The sequence below is a fragment of the Miniopterus schreibersii genome (genome assembly GCF_964146895.1).
Source record: "Miniopterus schreibersii genome assembly, chromosome: 11".
In the NCBI taxonomy this organism is placed as follows: domain Eukaryota; kingdom Metazoa; phylum Chordata; class Mammalia; order Chiroptera; family Miniopteridae; genus Miniopterus; species Miniopterus schreibersii.
In genome coordinates this window covers 54615601-54641658 of record NC_138111.1, presented here as the reverse complement: position 1 = coordinate 54641658, position 26058 = coordinate 54615601, and the positions used below count along the sequence as shown (strand labels likewise).

Here is a 26058-nt window from a genome sequence, read left to right as displayed (position 1 = left end):
TCATTTCAATAAGGCCTTCTGTTTTGATCAGCAGGTAGCTGCCATCTGAGAATCATTTTTGAGCCTCAGTTCTTCTTATGAAATGAAAACATATTTGTTGAAGTAGTGTCCATTTACTAAGATGTTATAAATAAAGCAGAATATCTAACTTTAGAATTAGTTCAGTAACAGAAGTGCAAGGAGTAAGAAATATAGTCCATTTACTAACTGTCCTTTCCCACTGTGATGCATGGACAGGCCAATGTGTGCACAGGACAGGTGCCAACGAACATTGAGGAGGCTCATCTCAATCTGTTACTGAGAATACTGGCTTCAGGCATTTGGCGGAAAGCCAGATAGAGAAGAAATCAAGTTTAACCTATGACAGGTATTAGTCATACCAGAAAAATATAAGCAAAAGAGATCCTAGATATTGAAGAAATTTAGGAGTGCCATTACAGGAAAAGCATAAACTTGATGTTGCTCCCCCTGACACCCAACTTTGCCTTTGTCTTAAAATATACAGACTTCACACAAGCAGATACATGTGTCTTATGGATACTTATTTTATAGATACAGATATTGAAATCAAATAAAGTTTTGGCTCAGTTAAATTAATCTTTTAATATTTTCATTCTATTATTTTTTCAAGAAGAAGAGTTTGCTATATAATTTGGTTCTGAAACAAACCAGCAAAATGATACATCAGTAGCATTCTAGCTATTTATCATCTTTATCAATATAGTCATAGGAAAGTGGGAAAGAGCTGACTGCTAAGTGGAAGGACTTAAAAACGAACAAACAAACAAATATATAGAGTATAAGGCCCTCCTCTACATGCCACCATTAGATTGGTGAAAACTGAGTTCCCTGTCAATCACTGAAAGTATTTAAGCAGAGACTGGATGACAGCTTGCACTGGTGTACACATATTATACAAATATCTCTATGTGTGTATACATGTGTGAATACATATGCACTACATAAGCATATATGCATATTTGTGTAAACATATGTCTATATATATGTATAGGTGTGATTTTGGGGGAAGGAAGGGGAGAATGAAGCATCATTGGGGAGCTGGACCAGAGGAGCTCAAATGCCTCTATTTGGATTCTAACTCATTAAGTATTTGGAGATTTTTCAATCAAACTTCACTTTATTTTATAGTTCAGAATAAAATTATTTTCTGGGCTTTGTTTAGTTTGAGACTGAGCAGACTACTGTGGATTATTTTCAACTACTGTGTTTTCAATCTGGTTCAAAACCTGGGTTATAAATACCTGACTCCCTGAAGTCCTACCAAGCCCAGAGAACAGAGCACAGGTCTCTCTGAGCACAGCGGCTCTTTCAGACCCAATCCTAGCTTCCGCTATCTGGGGAGCTGTTTCCAGCGTGGCTGACAATACACTCAGTAGCTAGCATATTTTTCAGCTTCTCCTGTTTTCTTATAAATACATTAATAAAGAGAACAAGTTTTTTTTAAAAAAAACTTTTATTATATGTACTAGTCTTAAAGAGTTACTGTACTTTAAAAAAGCAACAAGTGCATGGAATTTTAAAATGTTTTGGAAAAGAAAGTCCTCACGAATGTTCTGAACCATAAAGATATTAAAAACAACAACTGCCCTTTGTACTTAATTATGTCTTTGGAACAAAGGAGGACATCTAAAGCCCCTATTCAGAGTAGTAGCACATCTGGAGCTCCACATTTATGGTATCAAGATAATACTCAGGCAGTGTTTACTTAGCAGTTAGCAACAGGGCTTTAGTGAGTAGGGTCCTGCTGCAGAGGAAACACAGGGAAGGACAAAGAGAGTGAAAGAAAGACATAACATAAGCCCACCTACTGTATCTAGTCAGAGTGAATTACTGCGGCCACTCTGATTAACATGAGCCTAGCTTAAAGTGGTTTTTGAATGACAAGCTTCCAGTCTGAGCAGGCCAGTATTATTCCAGAGCCGAGCTCAGGATGGCTTGCGAAACATACTATCTACCATCTTATTTTTACAGAAAAACACAAAATCTCTATGCACATACGAAAGAAGCAGAAGACTGATTGACTAGTTCTAGCATCAGGATGATTGATTTACGTACCGAGGAAGGGGATGGTAGAGGTCATAAGGCATGATCTGCTTGTATCCGCCACTGTTAGGAACAATAATGCCAACCCTCTGAGTAGAAGGTACACACAATAAAATAAACACTAAATAATTACATTATACACATTTTTTTAGACAAATGCAAAACAACATTAATCAATTGTCTCTGAAAACAACACGAAAACAGTTCAATATCTTTATGCTAGCATATGGTTTAAGATGGGGCAAGTTCTTCAGAAGGGCACCGTTGACTATAATTAGTTCTCTGATCCAAGCAGGAAACACCATTGGAAAGGGTGGTGGGAAGAAAACTTGGCACCTCATTATTAACTATGACACAATAAGCTTGTAAATGTTCTTTAATCCCCCAAATTATACATCCTATGAGGTCATTACTATCATCATTATTAATGTTACTTCCAGATGCTCACCAAGCAATTATAGTTACTATATCACTTTGGATGAAAGGGAAAGCTATCTATAAGAGTATGTACCTGGGGATTGACAATGCTATATAATGTGCTAAATAACCTAGCAAATACATTTCTTCTCTTGGCAGATCTAAGGATTTTAGTAATGTCTGGAAAGCAGCCACTTGGTTACTTTATAAAGGGAAGGGGAACTGGTGAATATAGCAGGCAACTATCAACAAAAGCAAGACGCCTACCAAAATAAAGGCAGGACAGTTAAAATGAGATACTAAAGTACAAAAGATCTTTTCTGTGGTATATAAAATGTGATACAGTGTTAACTGCTGTTATAGTGGTGGCTGTGATTGTCCTGACTGTTGTTAGTATACCTGTGTGATTTAGATACAGAGACTAAAGAAGGCGTAAGAAATGACATGATAGTCTGTATGGCTAATGGATTCACAAAAAATGATATTATAGGCTGTGTGGAAGGCCCCAGAGGCCTTCAGGACTCCAAGAAGCTACATTAACCTACCTCGCTGAATTCAACTAGAGCCTCCAATGGCAAGCCTTTCTTATCCCTAAGTCTCTTGGCTTGTGGAAAACTTATGACTCATGGGTCTTAGATAAAAAGGACAGTACAACCAACCATCAAGAGCGGGAGACAGAGCTCAATACACAGACGTCACCCTGGGGCGGAGCCTGGTAGGACATGAGCAGCAGGCGCTTGCTTTGCAAATGACAAATGACAGGAAGTCCCTCTTTTGAATCCTGAGGGAACTCATGTATTCTATGTGTATTCCTGGATGGATGAGTATATATTTATATATCTATATTCAATATAAATGTTTATATCTATATTAAATAAATAAAGACTTTTTATCCCATCCTCTGATATGGAATGATATAGTATTTTTTTTTCTTTAATATATGGCTTGCACACCTAAGCTTCTGGGTAGACAAAGTGAACTAGTTATACTATGGATCAGAAAGATAAAAAAATAGCGCTAAATGGCAATCATGAGAAAATGGAGATCATAGGGAGCACAGAGGGGGTGATAAGAAGGGTAGTTCCTAAAGAAATCACTGAAAAGTAAAGGGATACATGAGAGAAATTAAATTTGAATGAAAATGGGAAAAAAAAGCTATGAAGATAGATTTCTGTTCCCAGGAAGGACAGCAATTGGGGCACTACTTTACTTATTTATCTTACATCACTAAAATTGCTATGTTTATTTGTATGAATAAAGTTTTTATACTCATTTGTATGATTCAGTTTTCATGGTGTATGTATGTGTATTACCCTTAAGTAACAGTGTTCATGAAACTGAATGTTGCCCTTTGAGGAAGCTCAAAGTCTCACAGCTATAACACAAGAATGGGATGAATATTATAATTAAGCTTTTCTCCCTGTTTTTCCAAGTTAGAGAAACTTCCTATTGTTTTCTGCCTTCAAATAGACAAGAAATCGGATGTGAAATGCTAATCCCGTCTTCTGTTAGAATCATGTGATATCTTTACAATAATTCTTATGTCTAATAATTAAGAAAATTTTCTTTCTAAAAGAACTGTAATTTAATGAAATGCAACCTTCCAAAGTTCTTCTAATAACTTGTAACATAATCTAATAGTAGTTAATTAGGAAATAAATTAAACTGTCTTTGCAGTTATATTTTAGTTAACCCTAGTATGCTGACATCAATTTCTAATAGCAGAAACGCATATCGTTGCCTTCTCTCCTGAAAAAATTTATAGCTGTAATTTGTCATCTTCAGTATTAGAATGAACTGTTGCAGGTCTTTGCCAACTGATTTATCAGCTGATGATATTTAAAATGAAGGCAGTAATGTTGAAGGAGACAGGCTAGAAATGAAAAAAAAAAAGGAAATAAAAGGGGGAATGTATAGAATTCAAGAGGTTAGGCTTTGCTTTCAACTGATTTAGAAATTACGTTTTTGTTTAAACAAGGAGCTTTAAACCTGGATTCAGCTAAACCATGGCTATATTTGTCTTTCTGTGGCATGGGTCACAGTGAAGACTCATAAAATGACTCTATGGCACCTGTAAAAACAGAAGGATATCCAAACAATGGTGCTCTGTCTGGTCCTGCTCATGCATAGTCGCGTGCATGGGCTCTGCTCTCTCCTGGGGTTGGTGCCACGGCCCCGGCCTTTCACCACATTGTCACAGAGGGCCGGCAATGGTGCCCAACTTCACTTTCTACTTCTCGCCTTTAGGACGCTGACTTTTATCTTTGGCAACGTGTACATATTGCAGAATGATGAAAAGGGGTGTCACGTAGGGACTTTAAGGAGTCCCTCCCATGTTTCGGTCTTGATTTGCATGTGTGTACACGAGTGTGTATTCTTACAGGTGTCTGAAGAAGGCAGAGGTGATTTAAAAAGCAATCACAGCCCAGCCGGGCGTGGCTCAGCGGTTGAGCCCCGGCCTAGGATCCAGGAGATCGGGGTTCGATTCCCGGTCAGGGCACATGCCCGGGTTGCGGGCTCCATCCCCAGTCGGGGGCGTGCAGGAGGCAGCCGATCAATGACTCTCTCATCATTGATGTTTCTATATCTCTCTCCCTCTCCTTTCCTCTCTCTGAGATCAATAAAGATATATTTAAAAAAAAAAAAAAAAGCAGTCACAAAGGGAAGACACGAGAAACGGATGGTGTGGGGGTGAAACTACTCATCCTGCATCGCCTTCACTATTCGGGCCCCACGTGTGCCTCCTGCGCAGAGGAGGGGACTGATTCCGTCCACCGTCCCCATCGTCAGGTTGTGTGGGAAGGAGAGGTGACAATGAGGACATGGGCGTCTGGGCTCCCGGGGGATAAGTGGAAGAAAGACATCACACCAGGTCCTCTCGAAGCACACGCCTTGCAGAACTGTCCAACGACAGGGGGGTCTTCAGGCTTCTGATAGGCTCACATAATGAAAAATTAGGTGGTCTATAAACCTGAAGCCTTTTGAACCATTGTTAAAGACATGGAAAGTGTTCAAATGTAATGTCAGTTAAAAAAAATTCAACATAAAATAGAATGTACAATGTGATCCACAATCCTAAGAAAATTCATGTGTTCCTATATCACCTATATAATAATCATTTTCATAAAGTCTATATATATGTATGTGTGTGGGTCTGTGAGTACATATGTATGTGCATATATATCATACATATGTATGCACAGATATATTGGAAAAAGACCAAAAATAATTGTTAGCTCCTGGTGTTTACACTATTGGTGTTTTTTGCTTGCTTTCTTTTGTTTCTCTGTTTTCCAACTTTTCTATAATGTGCACTCACAGGAATTAGAACACTCAAGTCTGAGAAAGTATAAGACAGAGACACTTAGAAATATAATATAAAATATAAGTGAGCCCATCACCTCAGATTTCATGTGTTGCTCAAAGATTATTGAGTCTTTGTCTTGAAATCATCGCAGAAGCCACTTTAGAACAATATCCCCGACTTTAAAAACCAAGCCAGGTGCAGGCCCATGCTCCTCAGCTGTGGAATTTACAGGCAGTGATAAATCTCTCCAAGAAAAAGCCCAATGTAACTAACTCTACGGATGTATAACTTGCGGGGTTCTTTTTATAATGGAAATGAACCATAAGGAGGCCCGTTCCTGGTTTCGACTGTCCCTCTCGGTGGCTCTCTCAGGACGTCCCTCCTCTCCTCTGGGCTGCGGAGTCTCATGTCTGCCCTCCTGACAGCTGGATGTTCTCTAGGTGTGTCAAGCTCAGAGTCCGGACAACTCCTTACCTTCCCCTGCAAACTGCTGCTTCCCCTGTGATCATTCTTGCTGTTCAGAGCACTGCCACCCTCCCACGCACCCCAGCTAATTCTGTGGGCTATCTTTGCTTTCTCCCTTCCCTGCAGGCACTCGCTTCTTCCAGCTGCAGTGTCTGCCAAGTACCACTCCTTGTGACATGCGTTTGGGCCCTCCTGCAGCAGTGTCCTAGCAGGTCTCTGCCCGCTCTCTGCTGCCATAGCAACCGATACCTTACTGCCCAACGCCAAAGTCTTCAGTGGCTCCATATGCCCATGAAGTTTCTTGGTCAAGTGCTACCTCTTCGAAAGCCTGTCCTTATTTGCCCTCTCAACACCTAGCCAGAAATTCTCCCTTCCCCTTCCAAATGCCCATAGCACTAACTCCTCTCATCACTTTTAACTATGTACTAACTCCCAACTATGCGTAAGTTTTCTTTAAACACTAAGAAACAGAATCCATATTGATTCTTCACCGTATCTCTTAACACATTGCTCTGCACAGAGGCAATTAGTAAATATTCGTTCAATAAAATCATGCCATTAGCGTGCAGATGCAAAGCAAAGCAGGACAACCACCAACCAGAATTAAAGCAAACAAAAACAAGGTTAAGGACACTCCCCAACTGCCACTCACTGTGCACATCTCAGTCCCCCTCCTTGCCTTTCGCTAGCTCTGCGGCTGTGGGAGGGAGGGGAGTCTAGCAGTTTGGGAAGGCTGCTCTGGCAGGCAGAGGCCACTGGGTGCTCTGAGGCAGAGAAAGGGCAGGTTAATGGCACCTGTGCTTCTAGCCTGCTTGGCTTAACTCTGCACCTCTTCCATTGGCTATCTCCCAGAAGGAGCCACGACAGCTTTTAAAAATTGCCTCTTCCCTTTCTGTCTCATGTGCCTTTCAGATACCATGCTTTTTTCTAACTGTACAACTCAACTCCAGCAGGGCAGTCTTGGGGTTCAGACTCTAGCTGAGTCTCCTTTGCCATGGTACCAAGCATAGAACTTGGCACAGGTTAGGTACACAATAAAAAAAATGAATGGAATTGTGGGTGGTGGAAGTTCTGGCACAGAGAGAATAATTCATCTTCTCTTGACAACTCTAGGCCAATAGAAACCAATCTCTTCCCAAGCAACAGTTTAGAAAGGGGCAAGGGAGAAGTAATAAAAAGTTGGAAGAGACACAAGCATTTGTTTTCTCATGAGTGGCCGAGCACAAAGGATTACGGCATACTGAGGAAAAGGACCTCCTGAGGAGCTGGGAGATGGAAGGACAATTCTCCTCTCTGCCCCTTTCTTGCTGTGTGACCTTGAGAGTATGACTTATGCATCAGGACTTATGCTTTGGTCTTCTGCAAAATCCAAGTGTTGGGTGAAATCAGGAGTTTTAAGATGAAATAAGAATGAGTGCCTGGAAACCCATCTCCTGGAGCTCTATCTTACCTGACCCCTTCCTAGTGGCTGCTGAGGGCAGAACTTGGAGCTCCGTGGACCACAGATTGAAAACCACTAAAGTAGGTGACCATCTAAAAACCTTTCCTACTGTAACATTTGGTGACTTGATGAAACATAGTACGTTTTCCTATTATTTAAAGAGCCAAATTGGGATCAGCAAATGAGAAAATATTTTGTAAATAAGTCACAATTTTTTTAAACTATAGTATCTATTAAGCAACATTCATTTATCTTTTGGAACCAGACCAAAAATCTCTGCTTCATTGTCTAGGATTTGAAAACATTTTTAAGGCACATATTTATTTTTTGCTATAAAACCAAGTCTTGGAGAGTTTTTGATCATTCGACCCAAAATATTAAAATGTCCTCACATCTGTATTTCTGTAGTTAAAGATGCCTGATATTAATGAATGTACTTTCTGAACTGCTTTTAAATAAGTGGGACTAACGTGCCCTTGGGATTTGGTCATTGTTTGGTTTGAGTGAACATCAGTGTTTACACTTATATGAAAGGGGCTTGCTTCACCTGGGTGTGTGGTCAATTCAAAGACCCAGGGCACCCAGTGTGCAGTGATAGAATTGGCAGTTCTGTGCTGGCAGTGGAGGTCTATGTTGGGCTTAAACCAGATCTCACAGGTTGCTGAAGGCATCATGAAAAACAAGGGTTCCTGCGGCACGTGATGGCACGAATGCTGTACCAGGGATCAAGTTACCTGAGTTCATGTAGCACCAGAGATATTCTGGAATTGGAAGCACTAGGATCCATGACCCAGCTCTCTTTTTTCCACCATAACTTGGAGCAGGTCATTTAACCTCTTTGGGCTTCAGTTTTTTTCACCTGTAAACATAGATGATGATCTCTGTCCTGCTAACCTCCTAGGGATTATGGAACTGAACTGAGATAATAAATGTGAAAGCCCTTTATAAGCTTCAACTAGAAGTAACATTGGAAAAGTCATTTTACAAGTCTGACTCTAATTTAAAAAATAATAGTTGACTTTTGTTGAGTGCTTGGCACCTTGCTAAAGCTTTATATGCATTATCTGATTTAATTCTCATAGCTATTCTCTGACTCATTTTATAGATGGCAAAGCTCAGGCTTAGAGAAGTTAAGTAAAAGTTACTTAGCGAGTAAAGTCAAACTGACAGATTGAAGTTAAAAATCTCAATGAGAAGGATGATAGTGCCTGTTGTATTAACTCACAAGTTCAGTAAAATAATTGCACAATTAATTAAAAGAACAAGTGATTATTATTATTAGTGATGAGCTGGCTTGGTGGAAGAGCTGAATTGCCCCAATAACTGAGTTACAGCTGTTTGTCTGATAACACGGTATGTCCATAAACTTGGGAAGGATATGACCATGCACTCTAAAAAGCACCAGAACTGCTTTGTTTATTGCATTATAAATAATGCATGAAAGTGGAAATGAGGTTTTGTGGTGGTCTTTCTAACTGCTTACTCATTAGCTGCTCAAAGCAGTATATTTAAATGAGATTGATCCAAAGGAAGTTGTTACTTTTCTAAACCACTACCTATTGTAATGAAACTAAAAGGAAAACACTGTATTACACTTTAATCGACAACCATTTTCTAGTTCTTACTTTGAGTTCCCTGTTTTGGAGACAAACATGGCATAATCCCATGTGAATTAAATGATAGTGTCTCCCTGCGGTTCAGGGGGGATTATTAGACAACCGCACACTGGGATTTCAGGAGATGCTAATTATCTTAATATCTCATGGTCCTTATATTTTAAAAATCTGACAAATGTGATTTACTTTCATGAAGATATTGCCTAGGGACTTGTGTCTCTTGTAAAAATAGGAACTACAGGACTACCTTTTTAGGTAGTTAATTCTAGAATTTTATCTTTTCCCTTCATGGAGGAGAAAGCTGATTACTAGAGTTTAAGAGTCTCTGAGGTGACATTAACATTATCATAATCGTGATCTTAGTCATAATAGCTGCAGCAACTAACATTTACTGAGTGCTTATCATGTGTCAGGCACTCTGCTAAGCCCTTCAAATGGACTGTGCCATTTATTCCTCATGACAGCTCTATGAGGTAAAACTGTTATTATCTTTGCTTTACAGGATGAAAAACTCAGGCTTAGTGTGAAGAAGTAATTTGCCAAAGGCTACTCAACTGGTAAGTGCAGAGCCAGGATCCCAAGACAGGCTGCTGTTCTCCAAAGGTCCCCTCTGACCCACCAGGCTGCGTCGCCACTGGACTAGTCACCTAGTTAGCGTGACCAGCTTTTTAGCAGCCCACTACACATCCTGCCTCTCACAATTCAGATTATTTATTTAAAGTTGCCTTAGGATTCAATTCTGAGATTTTGTTCCCAGTTGGTCCCTGGCCAGGATGACTTATACAATTTTCTGTCAAATTAAATGGAGCTGGACAAAAAAACCCCACTGGAACTGCCATACAAGTTTGGGCATTTGCTTAGGACTGTTGCTCCGAGTTCCTTGAGGACAGGGGGGACCTGGGGGCAGTTTCAGCTAGAAACACATTTGTTTGCTAATGATTTTGACCATGATAAGTGTGATGAGTGAGTACTTTTTTTCACTAATCCAACCCTTGCCAATTTAAGCCCCCTTCAAAAAGAATCTGAAAAGATGGTTTTCTGATCTTCTCACGAACAATGTCTTGCACAATTACCCGCAGACAGCCTTAACAATCTTAACCAGTCTCATAGAATGAGTCATGTAAGGCCAAATGTAGCTTATTTTACATTTAAAGCCACTCTGAAAATATAAGGTGCTCATTAGCTGACCTAAAACTAGGCCTCTTTAGTTGTTGATGAGGCACAGGAATAGATTTTGAGACATTTTGACCACATAATGGACTTTACCCTTCACCCAAGAGGCAAGGATGACACAAACCATTGCACAAACCAGCAGGCACCGCGTTAAAAGAAAATCCCTCCAGGGTAAGACAGAGCTATGACTGTAGCATGGCAAGACAGGAGAGGATTTCACATCTGATTAGATTTCAAGTGTCTTAGCTACACGGGAGAGGGTTTCTATTACAGTATTTAATTAATGAAGCAGAAAACAAGCTAAGCATGCAGTGGGTCCCTGACATACAGGAGGGGCTTGCCCCTGGACTGGGCGTGTCCACGTTGGCGCTACAGCAGAACACACACTACACTCTGCATAGAGCACATGATGGGATCAGTGATGTCAGAGCTCTGCGTCACCAGTGAAAAACATTCTTAATTTTAGCTAAAAGCCAATAAAGTTTTAACTTCACTTTCTCTTTCCTCCCATTTTAACCATTAAGTTTTGGTTTCCTTTTTGAGACCACTTTTGGCTAGGGAGCAAAGTATTTTATCACTTCATAAAAATGATTGCATAAATGACACCAGCAAAGGGCAACAAAGCTCTCCTGGGGTGGAACTACTGGCCGCCAGGGAGGCTCACTTCTTAGTCTTGTAGTTAGTGTAAGGGACTCACATTCCTGTCTCAGCAAAGTGTCAAGTCACTACAAGTCATGGACATTCAAGCTTGCTTTAGAATAGTGGAAACCAGGAACGCTAGGTCACTGAATTCCAAGTGTCTATTGTATACAGTATGATTTCATCTGTGTTAAGAGACATAGACAAGATTAAAAAGTATAGCAAAAGCATTAGCAGTAGTTATCTGTGAGCACTGGAGATTATTAGTGAGTTTCGTTGTTTCCATAATGGCTTTCTAACTTATCAACATTTCTAATTTAACATTAAGAATCAAAAGAAAGCCATAAATACATAAAAATTATTTTGAAAAGAATCAACTAGATGCCAATGATCCTTCAGCCACAAGAACCACTTCAGGGGTGGGGAATGTCCAGCCTGTGGGCCGTAGACAGCCTGCAAAATCATTTGGGCCGGCCCTGCCAAGGCCTCACCAAAGAGAAGCAGTTCCAGCCATCACATTAGGGGGAGAGTTAATTAAATGTTTGATCAAATACAGCAGGCTAAGTTTTAAGTTGATAATTTTGTATGGCCCGCAAATGACGTTATAAATATATAAATGGCCTTTGGCAAAAAAAAGGTTCCCCACCCCTGCTGACTAGATGACCCAATCCACAACCATGGAAGCCCGTGGATGTTATTGGTGAGTGAAATGACTAAGTGATGTAGTTCATTAGTTCAAATATGTAACATTTGCTTATTTTAAAGCAAATTAATGATAACAATAAGGCTATTTGGAAAACAGAAAAATTGGATATCAAGGATTATAGTTAATGGTTGTTACAGCCAGTTTGTTTCGGTTTAGACATGGAGTAATGAAAAATTCTCATTATCACAGAGAAGTAGTTGCTAATGGTAAAAATTTTTATAGCTCACCTTGTAAATCTTGCAAAACTTAATTTTTCAATTAAACTGACATAATTGAAGAAATGAATGATGAGGGCTGAAGTATTTACTTTGGTAGTATAACATTTTTTACAATTGTTACAACAATTTTTATAACTTAGTTCAAATAAGTTAAAATTAGTTTGACATGTTTGAATATGGTTTGCGAGTTATTGTTTAGATAGTTCAAAATATAGAATATGAAATTTAACAAAGCAACTTTGTCGAATAACAAGTTCTGCAGGCAGTTTGAAAATCACTAATTTAATGCAACAAATAATCTTCTTACCCCCATTTTGTGAGGGAGAAAACTGAGGTCCAGAGGGTAAAGTAATAAACCTAGGATTACAAACTTAATTATTCAGTGCCCTTTTTACTGTCCAAGGTCTTTCCAATATTGACAGTGCATAAATGTGGCTCTCTGAATGGAATTTGTTCTCAAATAATATACAATAGGCCAAAAATTCTAGTCTAATACAGGTAAAGTGAACAAATATCTTATTGGCTAGATAAAATAAACTTATTTTGAAATTCAACAATATGTGGCTTTATCTGCACTAAGATTGTCTGTTTTCCGTTTTGGAGGCTTCTAATTTTGGACACAAAGGCATTGGTTTAATATCACTATGTCACTCTTGATTTTACGATTATACCGTTAAGTTTGCAGTTAGAAAACATTTCCTTGAGGGCCTGATTCTCTATGTCTGATGAGAGGGCAGACCTATGCTATAGTCTATTTATCTTTTCTCAGACCATCATTTCTTATTTTCTCTTTGAATTCAGAAAGGTTGCTTTGATCCCAGGCATGCAAATGAGTTCAATGAGTTTCACAGCAATCCCGAAGGGTCTCAGCCTTTGCGAGTAGCATATCTACATTTCCTAGAGCAGGTTCCTCTTAAACCTCTCCTACTGCTAAGTATTAATTTTGACAGCTTTGTTTAATTACTTCTGAAATAAAATAGCAGCTTCCTGACATGTGCCTCTAACTTACTTTTTATTTCTCCTTTCCTTTGTTAGATAGCCACCTGTCCCAACATTTATCCATGTGCTGTATGAAATGTTTTAAAATAACACAGGATGCGGAAAAAGCAGGCGTTTCACAGGCAAACTTCTCTCGATGTAGAATGGCCTTTTGCTTTTGGATAACAAGAAATAGGCCACAAATATGATTCCAACAGAGAAGATAGGTACAAATCAGAAGCCAGAAAAAATTGCATATATTTTTTCTGATTATATATAAACATTTTCTTAAGATGGTTAATGTAATGTTTTTGTTTTATAACTGTTTTCCCAGTGGGGAAAAGCTTTATGCAGTTGTGGAATGAATCCCTCATTTCTCCTAGAAAGACACACACATGTTTTAATGGAAGCATGTAAAAGATTTTCAAAGTCTCTCTGTGGCTGAATTGGGTTAATTATGCTTTTCACACACCGGTCTTTCTGGTATAGATATGAATAAAGATGTATAATCAGTAGAATAACTTTAAAATAGGCTTGAGTTATATTAGGTATAATTATCTTGGCTAATAATATTTCATACCTTAATATTTCCAAAATAAAGACGTCCAAGCAAAATTCTGACACTTCATTCAAATTTTATACCTTATACAATTTTTAATACATAACCTTCTGGTGTAATACAAAGCTAAATTAAGCTTTACTGGATTATATAATTATGAAATATCTATGATTTCTGTTTCTTGCATGAAAACTTGTCATTCTGAGTTTACTTTTATGAGCTAGGTATACGAAATAGGCAATTTGACATCACATGTGGAATTTAGAATTCATGACTAAGGCAGAAAAGTACAAGTAAACTTTAAAAAGTTAACAGCAGACAGCAAAAACTAAAATTGCACTGCCTACAATTCAAAGATAGAATGATTTTCCCCAACATTGCTCATGTAGTATTTTAAGTATGCAGTTTTGTTTTACGCACATATATTTGGTAAACTATTCTCTTAAAAAATAACAATGAGGTGTTTCTTAGAAATCGAAGGAGCTTGGGAAAGAAGTTCCTGCCTTTTGGTCTTCATGATTAGTTTTGTAAGAGAGTTTTCTTATATCTTCTCTCATATATTGGGGATGAGTAAGCTAATAAAGAGATTTAACAAGAAGTGTTGCAACTATAAAGGCAAATATTACAGCTATGATAAGATTCTTGAATTGCACTTCTATGACTCCTCCACCTGTGATATTTTATCTGTCAGTCTGATTCTTGATCCTGCAAATAACTGAGGGCCAATTATGGTTTCCAAAAAGCAAACAATGATATGTGAAAGCATCCAGTATCTCTCTAAAGCTCCTAATTAAAAATACCCTAAAAAATTTTACTATTGGAAATAAGTCCTGCTTTCTCTTGAGCAAGGGCTGAGTTTGTTCAAATATAGAACTGTTCTAACACTGATTTAGATTCCAGTTAATCAGTATGGAAAAATGGGTCAGCTGTGACCTCGAATGGGTCTGCTGCGATCATGTCATGGATTAGGTGACAGACTGAAATGGAAAGAATCCTGAGAACATTGTGCCATCACATTTATTAGGTCCACTGGCCTGGACATTGTTAGGGAGAGAAACTAGTAACGGAATGAAAAAAGTCAGAAGAGAAAGCCTTTGAGAGTACTCCACTTGTAGCTTTATGGATGGAGAATCTAGACCCTGGGATGGCATCAGGTAGCCACAAGAACAAGGGGCATGGGTACTAATAGCACATGGTTAGGAATGGATACTGGACGGCAACATTTATTTGCTTTTAATTAAAACATTTTAACTTAAGAAGCTTATTTGAAACTTTATTTCTGTTTACAGGAGATGAACTGGTAAATTTGACTGACCTGGCTGGACAAGGGTCCAAGTTGCACTCCTGAAGTTTGGGCTTGGGTTTGATGTTCTCTGGGTAATAGTGACAGTATTGATCAGCAACCACGCGGCTGCTCCGAAGATCGTAACACTCAGCCGATGTCAGCTGGTAACCTGCAGCAGCAAACCATACATGCGAGTTTTAAGGCACATGTCAATATAATGTATTTCTTTATGCTCTTTGGTCATCTCACATTAAGGAAATTCTTCCCCAATGCACCAGTCATGTCTAGGACTAAAGACAGATAAATGGAAGGCTCATTAACTTTTGCAGGCCTCAAATACTGTGTTTTTCCATTCAAATTTTAATAGTTAAATCATACCACAGGGCTTGAACTACATAAGGGCATAACTAGTTTCATAAGGCTCTCTCATAAGAACTATTCTTATTAATCTGTTTTGCATAATCTAAAAGTCTAATACAGATTCTGTATCCCAAAGAGATCATCAGTATTTATTTACCAACCATCCCATATAAGGATGCAATATTGGCTCCGTTGTATCTGGAGCACCAGAAAGAAAAACTCCCAAATAAATAAATAAATAAATAAATAAACCCCAATACCACTCCCCTTGTCAATGGGGGACAATGGAATATAGTACAGGATCAGCTGCCTGACACTATTTTTGCCTAATTTCAGCCTGGATGGGTTGACCTGAATAAATGGATGATTAAAGCCTTAATAGTAGCCATCATGAATCCCACAGTTTCCTGCAGAGAGAAAAAACACGCAAAACAACAAACCTCCTACTGTGTAATTTTTATTTCTCCCTAAATCCTTTGTCATTTCTCTTTAAGTTTCTAACCAATCTTTCTTAGGTTCCACATATAAATTTCCACTTTTAGAGAATCCTCTTGAAAATAAAATAGTGTTGCAGAGTACTACTTAATTCTATTTATAATGTGTTTTACCTTTTTTTACCTGCCTCTTTCTTGCTCTGAATTTCTGGTGGGTGCTGATGTGCACGTAGATTCTTGGGGTGAAAAATAAATGTATATAGAGAATTCTTTTTAATTAAACTTTAGGCATCATTCTAACCCTAACTAACTCCAAAATATATTCTCTCTGGCAGGTGGTTGAATATTATTGTTGCTAAATATGTGTTAGAAAGGCAGATTTAGGGTACTTAAAAGTCCTGCAAAAAATTTTAGGAAATCAGATGGAGGTTTATAAACCAGATTTCCTGGCTTGAGGCTGTTTTCTCAGACCACCCACAAAAATGAATTGTTCGTTAAAGACCTAAAAAAAGACCTTTTAACAACTTTGCTGTAAAGATGAAAAGAACGAAAAGTTAATGGTTAAGAACACATGTTTCATTTAATTTTTTGTTTTATAAGAAAATCAAAGAGAAAAATGATATTTTATAGAAGTAAATATATTTTTAGTTTTCAATTACATTATATTCAAAAGCCAATAAGTTTATGACAAGCTAATCATTTTATAATTTTCCAAAAAATAATTTCTACTCCAGTACAGAATTTATCATATAGTAAAATGTGGGCACAAGGACTAAGTAAATTATAAACCTGAGATTATGATTCTTAAAAATCATAATTTTTCAGCATAAAATGTTGCTGTGAAGCTATTCTAGGGTATATGAAATGAAAATTTAGAACAAAAGTTAAATAAATGACCAAAACAGTCAGATAATTGTGTTTTCGAAAATTTCTCAAGGTATTTGGAATAGTAATCCCTTACACTTAGCAAAGTAGTCAACCAGTTGAATCTGGAAGCAGAAACATAAAAGGGAATTTAGAGATCATTTCTAAGTAATTTTAAAACTGTGGTCTATGAAGGCTGGTTTCCATACCCCTATCTTCACTCTGAGCAGTATGTATTCCTTTTATCTGGGTTTCCAAGTAAGATTTTCTTTTTGAAGAAAGGGTATGATAGCTCAAAAAATTTGAAAACCATTGGTGGCTCCACTTCTTCACTTAGATGTAAAGAAAATAGGCCGAAAGGGCTGGGATATATACGAATCGAACATTAATTGCCTCATTATATAGCGAACCATTGTCAAGGTCACTGAAACTACACCCCACCAGCAGCTGTATGTGAAACTGGCAAAGTGGGCATATTATTGAATTGCTGCTTCTCTCAAAATATGGTTTTCATTTAAAAAGAAAAAAATTATTTCCTTCTTTGAAACCATTTCCTATGTTAGTCACTAATAGTGAATCAAAACGATATATTCCCATGAAACATCAACACAATTAGCAGCTATTTTTTAAACCAAGTAATTTTCTATTCAGGGCATACAGAGAAACTGGAAACACTCTTTTATTGAAATGCTTAAGATGTTGAGAGAATAGTTATTTACTAATCAAGCTAAAAGCACTTGAGTATTTTTTATTAATTGCTTTCAAGCTAAAAATCTAACATTGCTCTACATAACTTCAGGCTCAGTCGTTTGTTCACATTACGCAGACGTAGATAACACAGCCAAAGATGAATTATGTATGTTCTTAACTTTTTTACAAAAATTAATGGTAGTCATTTGTCTTCATTGTGAGGTACCATCCTTCTTTTCTCTTGTCAAAATAATCTAGTGATACCCATGTGGATTAGTTACTTAAAACCAGCCAATTAATAGGCTTCCATGAAGCTGGGGCCAGAATGTATTCGATGTGCTCATTTTTAAAGGAATATACCTACAATTTTATATCCATTCAATTACCAAAGCTTAAGAAGTGATAACCCACAGATACTGGCTCAGTTGGAAATGAAACTAAAATATTCTGGAAAGAATTTTGGTAATATATACCAATGGCCAAAAAAATTCTGAAACTGACCATTGAGAATTTATTTCAAGGAAATAATTTCAAAGGAGAAAAATACTCAGGTATCAAGTTATTCATTACATTATAATAGAGAATTTTAAATGAACTAAATGCTCTTCTATAGGGATATGGCTAAATAAATGATGAAATAATTCAAAGAAATTATTATCTAACCTTTATAATTATGAAGAGCAGAAAATGGGGGGGATAAACATTTTCCAGTAGCACAAAATGCTGCGCATATTACAGATGTGATGGAGCAGAGGCAGAAATTCATTTGGTGACTTTTCAAAAGAGATGTGTTTTTATGAATAAATAAGGCAAGTGGCATTCCTTCTATTGCAGTGATGATGGGGAGGAGCAGAAAAATAACTGAGCCAACGTCTGAAGTACAAGTGATTTTTTTCTTGGTAATAAACTACTTCCTTTAATTAAATTAATCTTTGATTCTTTTTGAACACATCATGCTATATAGTAGGCCACACAATTACTTTTCACTTGGTTCCTGAATAAATAATTTCACTTCAATCAGATGAGTAGTTTATCCTCAAACGAACAGAATCACCTCTAAACCATGGAGCTGCCAAGCTCTGACATTTCTTGCCCGGGCCTTCCATGGGGTCAAGGAAAGGAGTCAAGACTATTTCCTCTAATGGGACTCCACAGACAGAAACTATTTATAGAGCATCTAGACTGAGGTATGTGCCTTACAGGAGTGCTTCAGGACTTGGCCCCATTCAGAAGAAAAGATCTGGTCCCACAGCACTAAATTCCTTCTATGCTGACATGATTCTACTCTTGTAACAGTCAAGTCTTCCCTCCTAGACACCAACGGTTCCCAGGCTAAGTGAACTGAACAACATCGTTACCTCCTCCACAGGTTGCTGAGCAAGGAAAGAAATCCGTCTCCCTCCATCGGTGGATGATCGGCTGGTAGAAGGTGAACTGGACTGTGCTGTTAGCAGGCCCCGAGTTGCGGATCTGTAGGAGACAACAGCAAAGCAGAGGAACTAGTGGGACAGGCAGGTGCTTTCCGGGCCCCTTGCAACTTTGAACAAGAAAGTGTGGTGGTGCTGCTGGTCGTGGGCTGTGCGAAGGATGCTTTGGAGAGAAGGGGCACTAGCCGTATCGCCCACCTTGCCATTTAACCAGCGAATGCTCCTCGCATACGCTGTCGCTCTCATCACCTTCCCAGTGCTGTTGTGATTCCAGCAGGCATCCGAAGCCACTCAGTCCCTCGCCCTCTTTAATTTCCAACCTCTCTGGTAACACAGGTAAAATTATGTGGATATTTAAATGAAACATCAGAAACAGACAATTTGTTCTAAGAAAAATTTAAATGTCATATGCTGCAAAAAACAAGATACTGTCTTTGGTTAAAAAAAAAAAAGAGTTAAAGAACTAAGTAGCTCTTCCTACTCAGAGACATACCTGGGGTTTCCTGACAACTTGGTGATTTATATATTTTAATGTGCAAGGTTACCAACTGGAAGCTTGCTAAAATGCAAATTCCTGGGCTCGAGCCCAGGGATCCAGGTGATTCGAATGTAAATAGTCCAGTAACCAAACTTTGAAAAACACAATGTATAGCATGAAAGCAGATGTATCAAGCTATGGAAATGACAACTCCTTTGTTTTTTAAAAGAGAAGATGTAAAGCAATAATTCTTGAATGGTTCTTAAAAGTACACGGTTGAGAGAACATACTCAAACTGAAAGAAGAAAAACGTACCAATAGGAACGGTGCCTTGATTTCATGAAGACAGAATGACATGTGATCCAACACTTAGACAGCTGGGCAAGGGCAAAGCTTGGACTTTATTACGCTAAAGGAAGTGCCATGGACAACTGAGAGGACCACCTCTTACTCCAACTCGGTTACAGGAATGAGAAGTGTCATCAGCTGAATCACGTGGCCAAAGTCTTTGTTAATGTTTTCAAGCCTTACCACTGTCCCAACCGCCTTGTATCTCAGATACGTGCATAGGTTCAGCCTTCAGATTTTAAAAAAGATGGTCTTATTTTTCTGCTACTGAATTTAAACAGCTGCATCATACACCTAAGATGCACAGGATAACAGGAACACCGAAGAAACAGGGAATGGGTCCTGACCCCTAGACTGGGGTTTGGAGTTTTGATGAGAATATGGAAATAGTCCTCAGAAAATCTGGAAGATTTGGGAGGGAGGAAGAAGAAAGAGAGAAAAGCTATAAAGTATCTCATGTTATGCTGGGATTCTAACCCATGGTGCATCCAGGTCTTTCCAAATTAGAACAAATGGTGATACAGTTCCCTACTTTAAAGCAAAAACAGCTGAAGTAATACAATGTCTTTCACAAAAGGGGAGCATGGCCTACAGATTAATATTTTCAGTCTACTGTGTCAAATACAGGATATCTAATCGCTTGCTTAGGGATGTAGTATTAATCACATTCTTTGGAAAAGCTTTTTTTAAAGCTCACAAAAGCCTATAGCTCTCTTGGGATTTGTGGTTCTCATGCTGGAAAGCCATTAGAAGAAGGCTCTCATTTGAACACGAGCTCCATGAAAAGTCAAAGGGCCAGAAAATCAAATCTGTTTAGATCCTGAGAGATGAATTGTTCTGCAGGGGTCCCTTTTGGGATGGTAGAAATTAAACTAAGTCCTAGGAAAGTGGTGGGGAAGGGAATCAAAATTAGCAGGATGTAACATCAGAGAACTTGGAGGAACCTTGTTCTAGAATATCTGTACTTCTCTGGGCTTATATTTTGGTCTGGTTAAAGAAGCAAAGAGATGTAGCAGGTCTTTTTTCAGCTCCTGGAAGTTACCAATAAAAGTATCTCAAGCTCTAAGAGGAAGGAATGAATGACCGGAAGATCTGGTGTCTAAAGAGAGGGTTACTCAACACCACGTTGAAGGGGAAAAAAGCAGCTTAGAAAGAATATTGTTCTTAATGAATTCAATGAAAGTGGTATATAATGACAATAAATGCTGAGACTGTATGTCCAGACTTGAAAAAAGACTGATAACTGGATGAATCAACTAGGATGCAGGGGACAGCAGGAACACTGAAGAAACGGAATAGTTCTTCACCCCTAGATTAGTATTCTGGTCACACTGATAACATTCCTGCTTCTCCCTTCTCTGCCACTGAGTACCTACAACTCGCACAGCAATCAGCACTAAATACATTCCTACCCTGTGCCAGATACATTTTATTTATGTTAAATCTTATCTTAAAACTACTCCTGAATTATCTTCCACATCTGCATTACAATGAAAGAAGTGAGGCTCAGAGAGGTTGAGTGTCTTGGTCAAGGCTACACAGCTAGGGAAAAACAGAGCTGGGGTTTGAGCACAGGCGTGCCTGGCTCTAAAGCTGCCATTCTTTCACCGCACCAAGCAACCTTTGTTAGCGTTGTGAAGATACAGGCATTTATCTTTAGCAGTATCTTTGTACCTCTCTTCTCAGTATCTTCTTAATTTTTCATTTGAAAGTAGAAAAAAATGTTTCAAATAAAAAAAAGAGGCTAACCTGATGTCTAACTTTGCTCACCTAATTGCTGCTTACAGAGATGAGCCGCTGTGTTCCTTTTTTTAAATTTTTAAAATTTTTATTAATTCTGGGCTGCTGGGATCCTTATCATTAGCTCTGAAGGGTCCAAATCCCCACATCCTTAAAGATCAGGTCTTAGTGTGCAAGCTTCAGTTTGACACATTAGAATTGTGTTTAAGGGAGCTAAATACATCTGGCATATGTAATTTTGACCTCCTTAAGTTAATAAGCAAAAAGAATGTGAACTAAGCTTTTCTTCCTATAATTACAATGATTCAGTGTTTCTAATTCGATTTAATGACTTCTCACACTGAAAGTCAAGGAGACAAAACTGGACCCTTTCCATAGCAAATGACTGCACTGTCCTAACAGAGCTGCAGGGCTGTACAGATGTGCATGTGGGCAATGGCTGGGCTTTCAGTCCACGTAAAATGAAAGGAATTAAGGAGAAATTTCGAACACAGGAGAGACACCAAGTACACAAGCTCTGGCCTGAGAAGGGGACAAGAGGGAGCTGTGGGCAGACCCCTTCCCCTAAGCCTCTGAGCTGGAACCCACAATGGTATTCAACTGGGGCACACGGGTCTCAGGGCAGCCGGGGTGTCGTGGCCAGGCTGTGCTTGAAAACCGTAGAAACAGAGCAACGTGCCTGCGAGGAGGGGAATAAAGTGGAAAACAGGCGAACCTGTTTTTTAAAATGCCTCAGGCTACTAGATGCAATTTTAGGCTGTTTTGGGGGTTGACAGTGATAGTGAATCCTCAGGGAACTGTAAAAATATTGTAAAATTCTTTTTGGGGCTTTCAAAGTAGGCAACAAGAATAAGGTCTTCCTTATGTCACTTAAAAGTTTACAACTACTGAATATTGATGTCATTGTTATTTCATTGCCCTTCTCCTCTACATTCTATAAACTCCACGGAGGCAACTGCCATTTACCCTGCTCAGCACTCTTTCCTCAGCATCATCTGCAATGTTTGACACATAGTAAGTGTCCAAACACTTGCTGAAAAAATGAACGCATGAATGAACAAACAAATGGATCATGATCCTTTCAAATACTATTTGTGACAAATTCTTAGAATAATTATCATCTTTATATATATAAATAATTGTCATCTATATAATAGATATATCTATCTACCAGTTTTCTTAAAGATGTTGATTATTTCTTGTTGATCAAATTGATAATACTGATAAAATGTTGCTAAAGTTCATGAACAGAAGCATACTGTTATAACAGCTCTGATCCAACCGTTCCTCCCACCCTCCTTTGATGGTACAGTAGGAGAGTAGAGTGGAAAGGGCTTGTAAAAATGCTAATTATTATTGGAATGAAACATAAATTCAGTCATTCCACTGTTTGAAATAACTGACAATTTCAGCAGTTGGAAATACTGACTGAGGCTGGGGATTATTCAGTAAAAATGATACAAAATTATTACCATCCAACTTTACTTTTACACTTCTTATAGAGTTTTCTGGCCCTCCTAGAATTCCAGACCTCAGCATTGGGAGATACAGCGGTTCAGCCCAGAGGCTCCTGGCTTAGTGTGCATGGGAGATGTTGGTTATGGATTTACTGCCCACAGCCCTTGAGCAGGGCAGCAGACCGGAGATGCCTCTCTGGGAACAACGGGTATAACTGTCGGCTAAGGAACAAAGAGGGGGAAGAGATGGGCCGGGAAGGAGATGCTGAGAGGCTGAGCAGACCTGAGCCTACTGGAAGGATGACCGCAGTGTCAGATGGAGGGGGAAGAAAACAAATGACCAGAGTGGAACCAGGTGGCTTGGGATTGGGCAAGGGTCTGCCACTCTCAACACTGGTTCTTGACTCTGAATCTTAAAACTAGCTGTGCAATTGGCAAAACAATGGGTTTAGAGGTGCAGAAGGAGTCACCCCAAGATGCTCCTCTGTGGTATGTGGATTATTTTGAACTAAAGTCAACTGAGACCCTGCAGGCTCAGGAGAATCTCCTGAGCCACCCCACTACTACCTAGAATAATTTAAATTAGGAGCTATATCCATAAGAAGAGATTATCAGAGATCACCTTTTGACCTATCTATAGGACAAGGCAAACTATTAGTTACCGAACATGTGCTCTTCTTTCATCCTGTAATAGCCACCCTCCCCTCTAAAGCACCAGCACACCTCATCTCATTCTTAGTTCAGAATGCCAAGGATACCTCATTTTTTCTTCCCGTCTCTGAACCGTTTGCTCATGTATGTGGGGCCTCTGTCTATCTCATGTATGTGAAGTTGGCATATGTACATATGTAATTAAATTAGATTATTTTCTCATATTAATCTAATCTGCCTCATGTAGATTTAACTATTAGACCAGCTGAAAAAACCTAGGAGAGTAGAGGAAAGTTTCTCCCCTCCTACCCCCACATGAGAAATCCATTAGAAATTCAGTGTATTGTAATGAGCTCAGTTCTAAACTCTTGGACTCTATCAGCATAAAGGAGCATATTTATTGGGGGAATTGCTACTTATAAATGTTGGTTAGGAAAAAGAATCACTATGTATTACATGCTTCTTTTATTTCCTACAGTTACTTAAATGTTTCCTCTCAAGAATGTTTGGCTTATGACAATGGTTTTCCCTTTGCACGAGCACAGGTTGACTGGTATGGTGTGGCCATCTAGAAACAGGCTGGTGGCAGGGCAAAACCAATGTGGGCTTAAACACTGGCCAAAGCTCAGCCTCCAGTGGAGAAAAGAATTGATTATTTCAATTCTACTCAAGATTCACAGGCTTCCTTAATCACTGTAGCAAGTACCTATAGCTTTTATTCTGTCCATTTTATTTTAGTACTTCATTATATGCATTAATATTTCAACATTTGCTATTCAGTATATTTCTCAAATGACATTATAATCTAGGAAAGGGCAGATATCATATTTGGCTGTGGAATCATGTACAGGGTTATGCTCAAGGATGTCCAGAAAGAAATAGGAAGGCATCATCTCTGTTTAATGCTCTAAGTGATACAAATGGAAACCACATTTCTATTCCTTAGAATACTCAAACTTCTCAGGCAACAATTAGAATGAGGACAATCTTCCTAACCAAATTCTCCAACTATAAAAGGATAATGTATTTTGTAAATTATCCTCTGCAGGAAATAACTGGTCTCTAGTTATCAGTGCATGAACTGTGAGTCTGTGTTCTTAGCTCTAAGTGAACTTTTTGTTCACTAGACTGCTACGTATTTCTGCTCCTTTGGTGGCTCATCAGTCACTTTTTAATCTAATATGGCCTTCTACTTAAATTTTAAAAACAAGCACAAACTGAACATGTATAAATATACCTAAGTTGCTTGCCCACATAGAGCTAAGTTGGAAGTTCTAATAAAGAATGAACCATAACTGAAAAAGAGCCTCTTCTCTCTGGGAAAGTCATCATCTTTTATGGAGTCTGCAGCTTGAGGAAAGATGCAAATGGCATGGTAGGAGAAAGGGGATCCTAAGCCAGGCAGTCATCCAGCCAATAGCCAATTGCCCCTAACAATTACTGTGATGACGGATGTCACAGCCAATCTGCTCCACATCCATTTGTCTTAATAGCTACACCTGCCAAGTTGTTCCTGGGTATACATTTATTTGTAAATTGACCATCTTCAGAGAAGCAGCTTTCTGCCACTGAGTAGACAGAGTATTGTGATATGTTGGGTCAGAAGTTAAAGCACTTCCAAAAGACGAAAAGGAAGTAATTTGGATCTATCCACTTCTATACACACTATCTGATTCAGTTCCTCACAAAGACCATGGGGGAGTATTTTATTACCATTTTTCAAATGAGTAAACAGGCTCGAGAAGGTAAAACAACCTACGAAGGTTACACATGCGGTGAGCAGGAAAAAAGACCAAACTCTAGAGAGCGTATCCTTTGTACCACTCTACGCTAGCATTGCCAAAATGCTTGTACAGCCAATGCATAAGTTTAAATTTTTGGAAGAAATGCTTCCCTAGGAAGCAAGATAATAATTCAGTCTGGTTTTAACCTTTAAAGGAGATTTCAAAACATAACTTTGGGACCGATGGCAATATATAATAATTCTCACTGTAAGAAAAATTTCCCTTCATGCATAAAAGGTTTTTTTCTTTTAAATAAACAAAAATTGTGTTTCAGCAGTAAATTTCCATGTTGACAAATAACTATTTATATTTTGATTTCTGTGTATCTCATTCGAAAAGGAAGCCACTGCTTAAATTAATATTTAATGCAAAAGAGGCTACACTTTGAATGATACTGAAAATGAATGACAAACTATGTGTATAATTTATAAGCACCTAAATCATAAAAGGTGATAAAAAAATCAAATGTTAATCTTTGATTTTCAGCTATTTCTGGGAAAATTAGGGAAAAGAAGTTGCTTCATTATGAATCACTGGAAAAAATAATTTCCTTTTTTTCTATATCATCTTAAATTATCTGACTCTTTTCAAGTTGGAATAAAATGATTTTAAAAATTATATAATCTATTTTAGAAGAACTTTACATTTATTTGACCGTGATATTTTCTAATAAAACCTTAATTTCTTCTCAATTGCAACCTGAAGCTAGGTCATCAAACAGGACATATAATGCAAAATTCACTAAAATGATAGTTTAGCTTATTTATGAATGAAAATATTTACAAGTGGTAGGCATCTAGGAAAGTATCAAAAACATTAAAGTCCATTTTCCCCCTTAAATATGTGTATTTACATGTGAAATAAAAAAATAGTCTTAGAAGCAACAGAGATTACTGAAAAGAGTTCTGTGCCAGAAGTAAAGAGACATGAGTTTTGGTCTTGGTTTGTCACTGGGGT

At 38.3% G+C, this 26058-nt stretch overlaps 1 protein-coding gene across 1 annotated transcript in view; it reads right to left on the bottom strand.

The window, feature by feature from the left end:
* ADAMTSL1 (ADAMTS like 1) overlaps positions 1 to 26058 on the bottom strand; it is a 368021-nt gene that overhangs the window by 198964 nt on the left and 142999 nt on the right. The window contains exons 8-10 of the mRNA XM_081151642.1: positions 18575 to 18686; positions 14899 to 15037; positions 2077 to 2127 (exon numbers count right to left, since the gene is read on the bottom strand). Of these exons, the coding sequence (XP_081007768.1) occupies positions 2077 to 2127; positions 14899 to 15037; positions 18575 to 18686 (302 nt within the window). The remainder of the gene's footprint in view (positions 1 to 2076; positions 2128 to 14898; positions 15038 to 18574; positions 18687 to 26058) is intronic.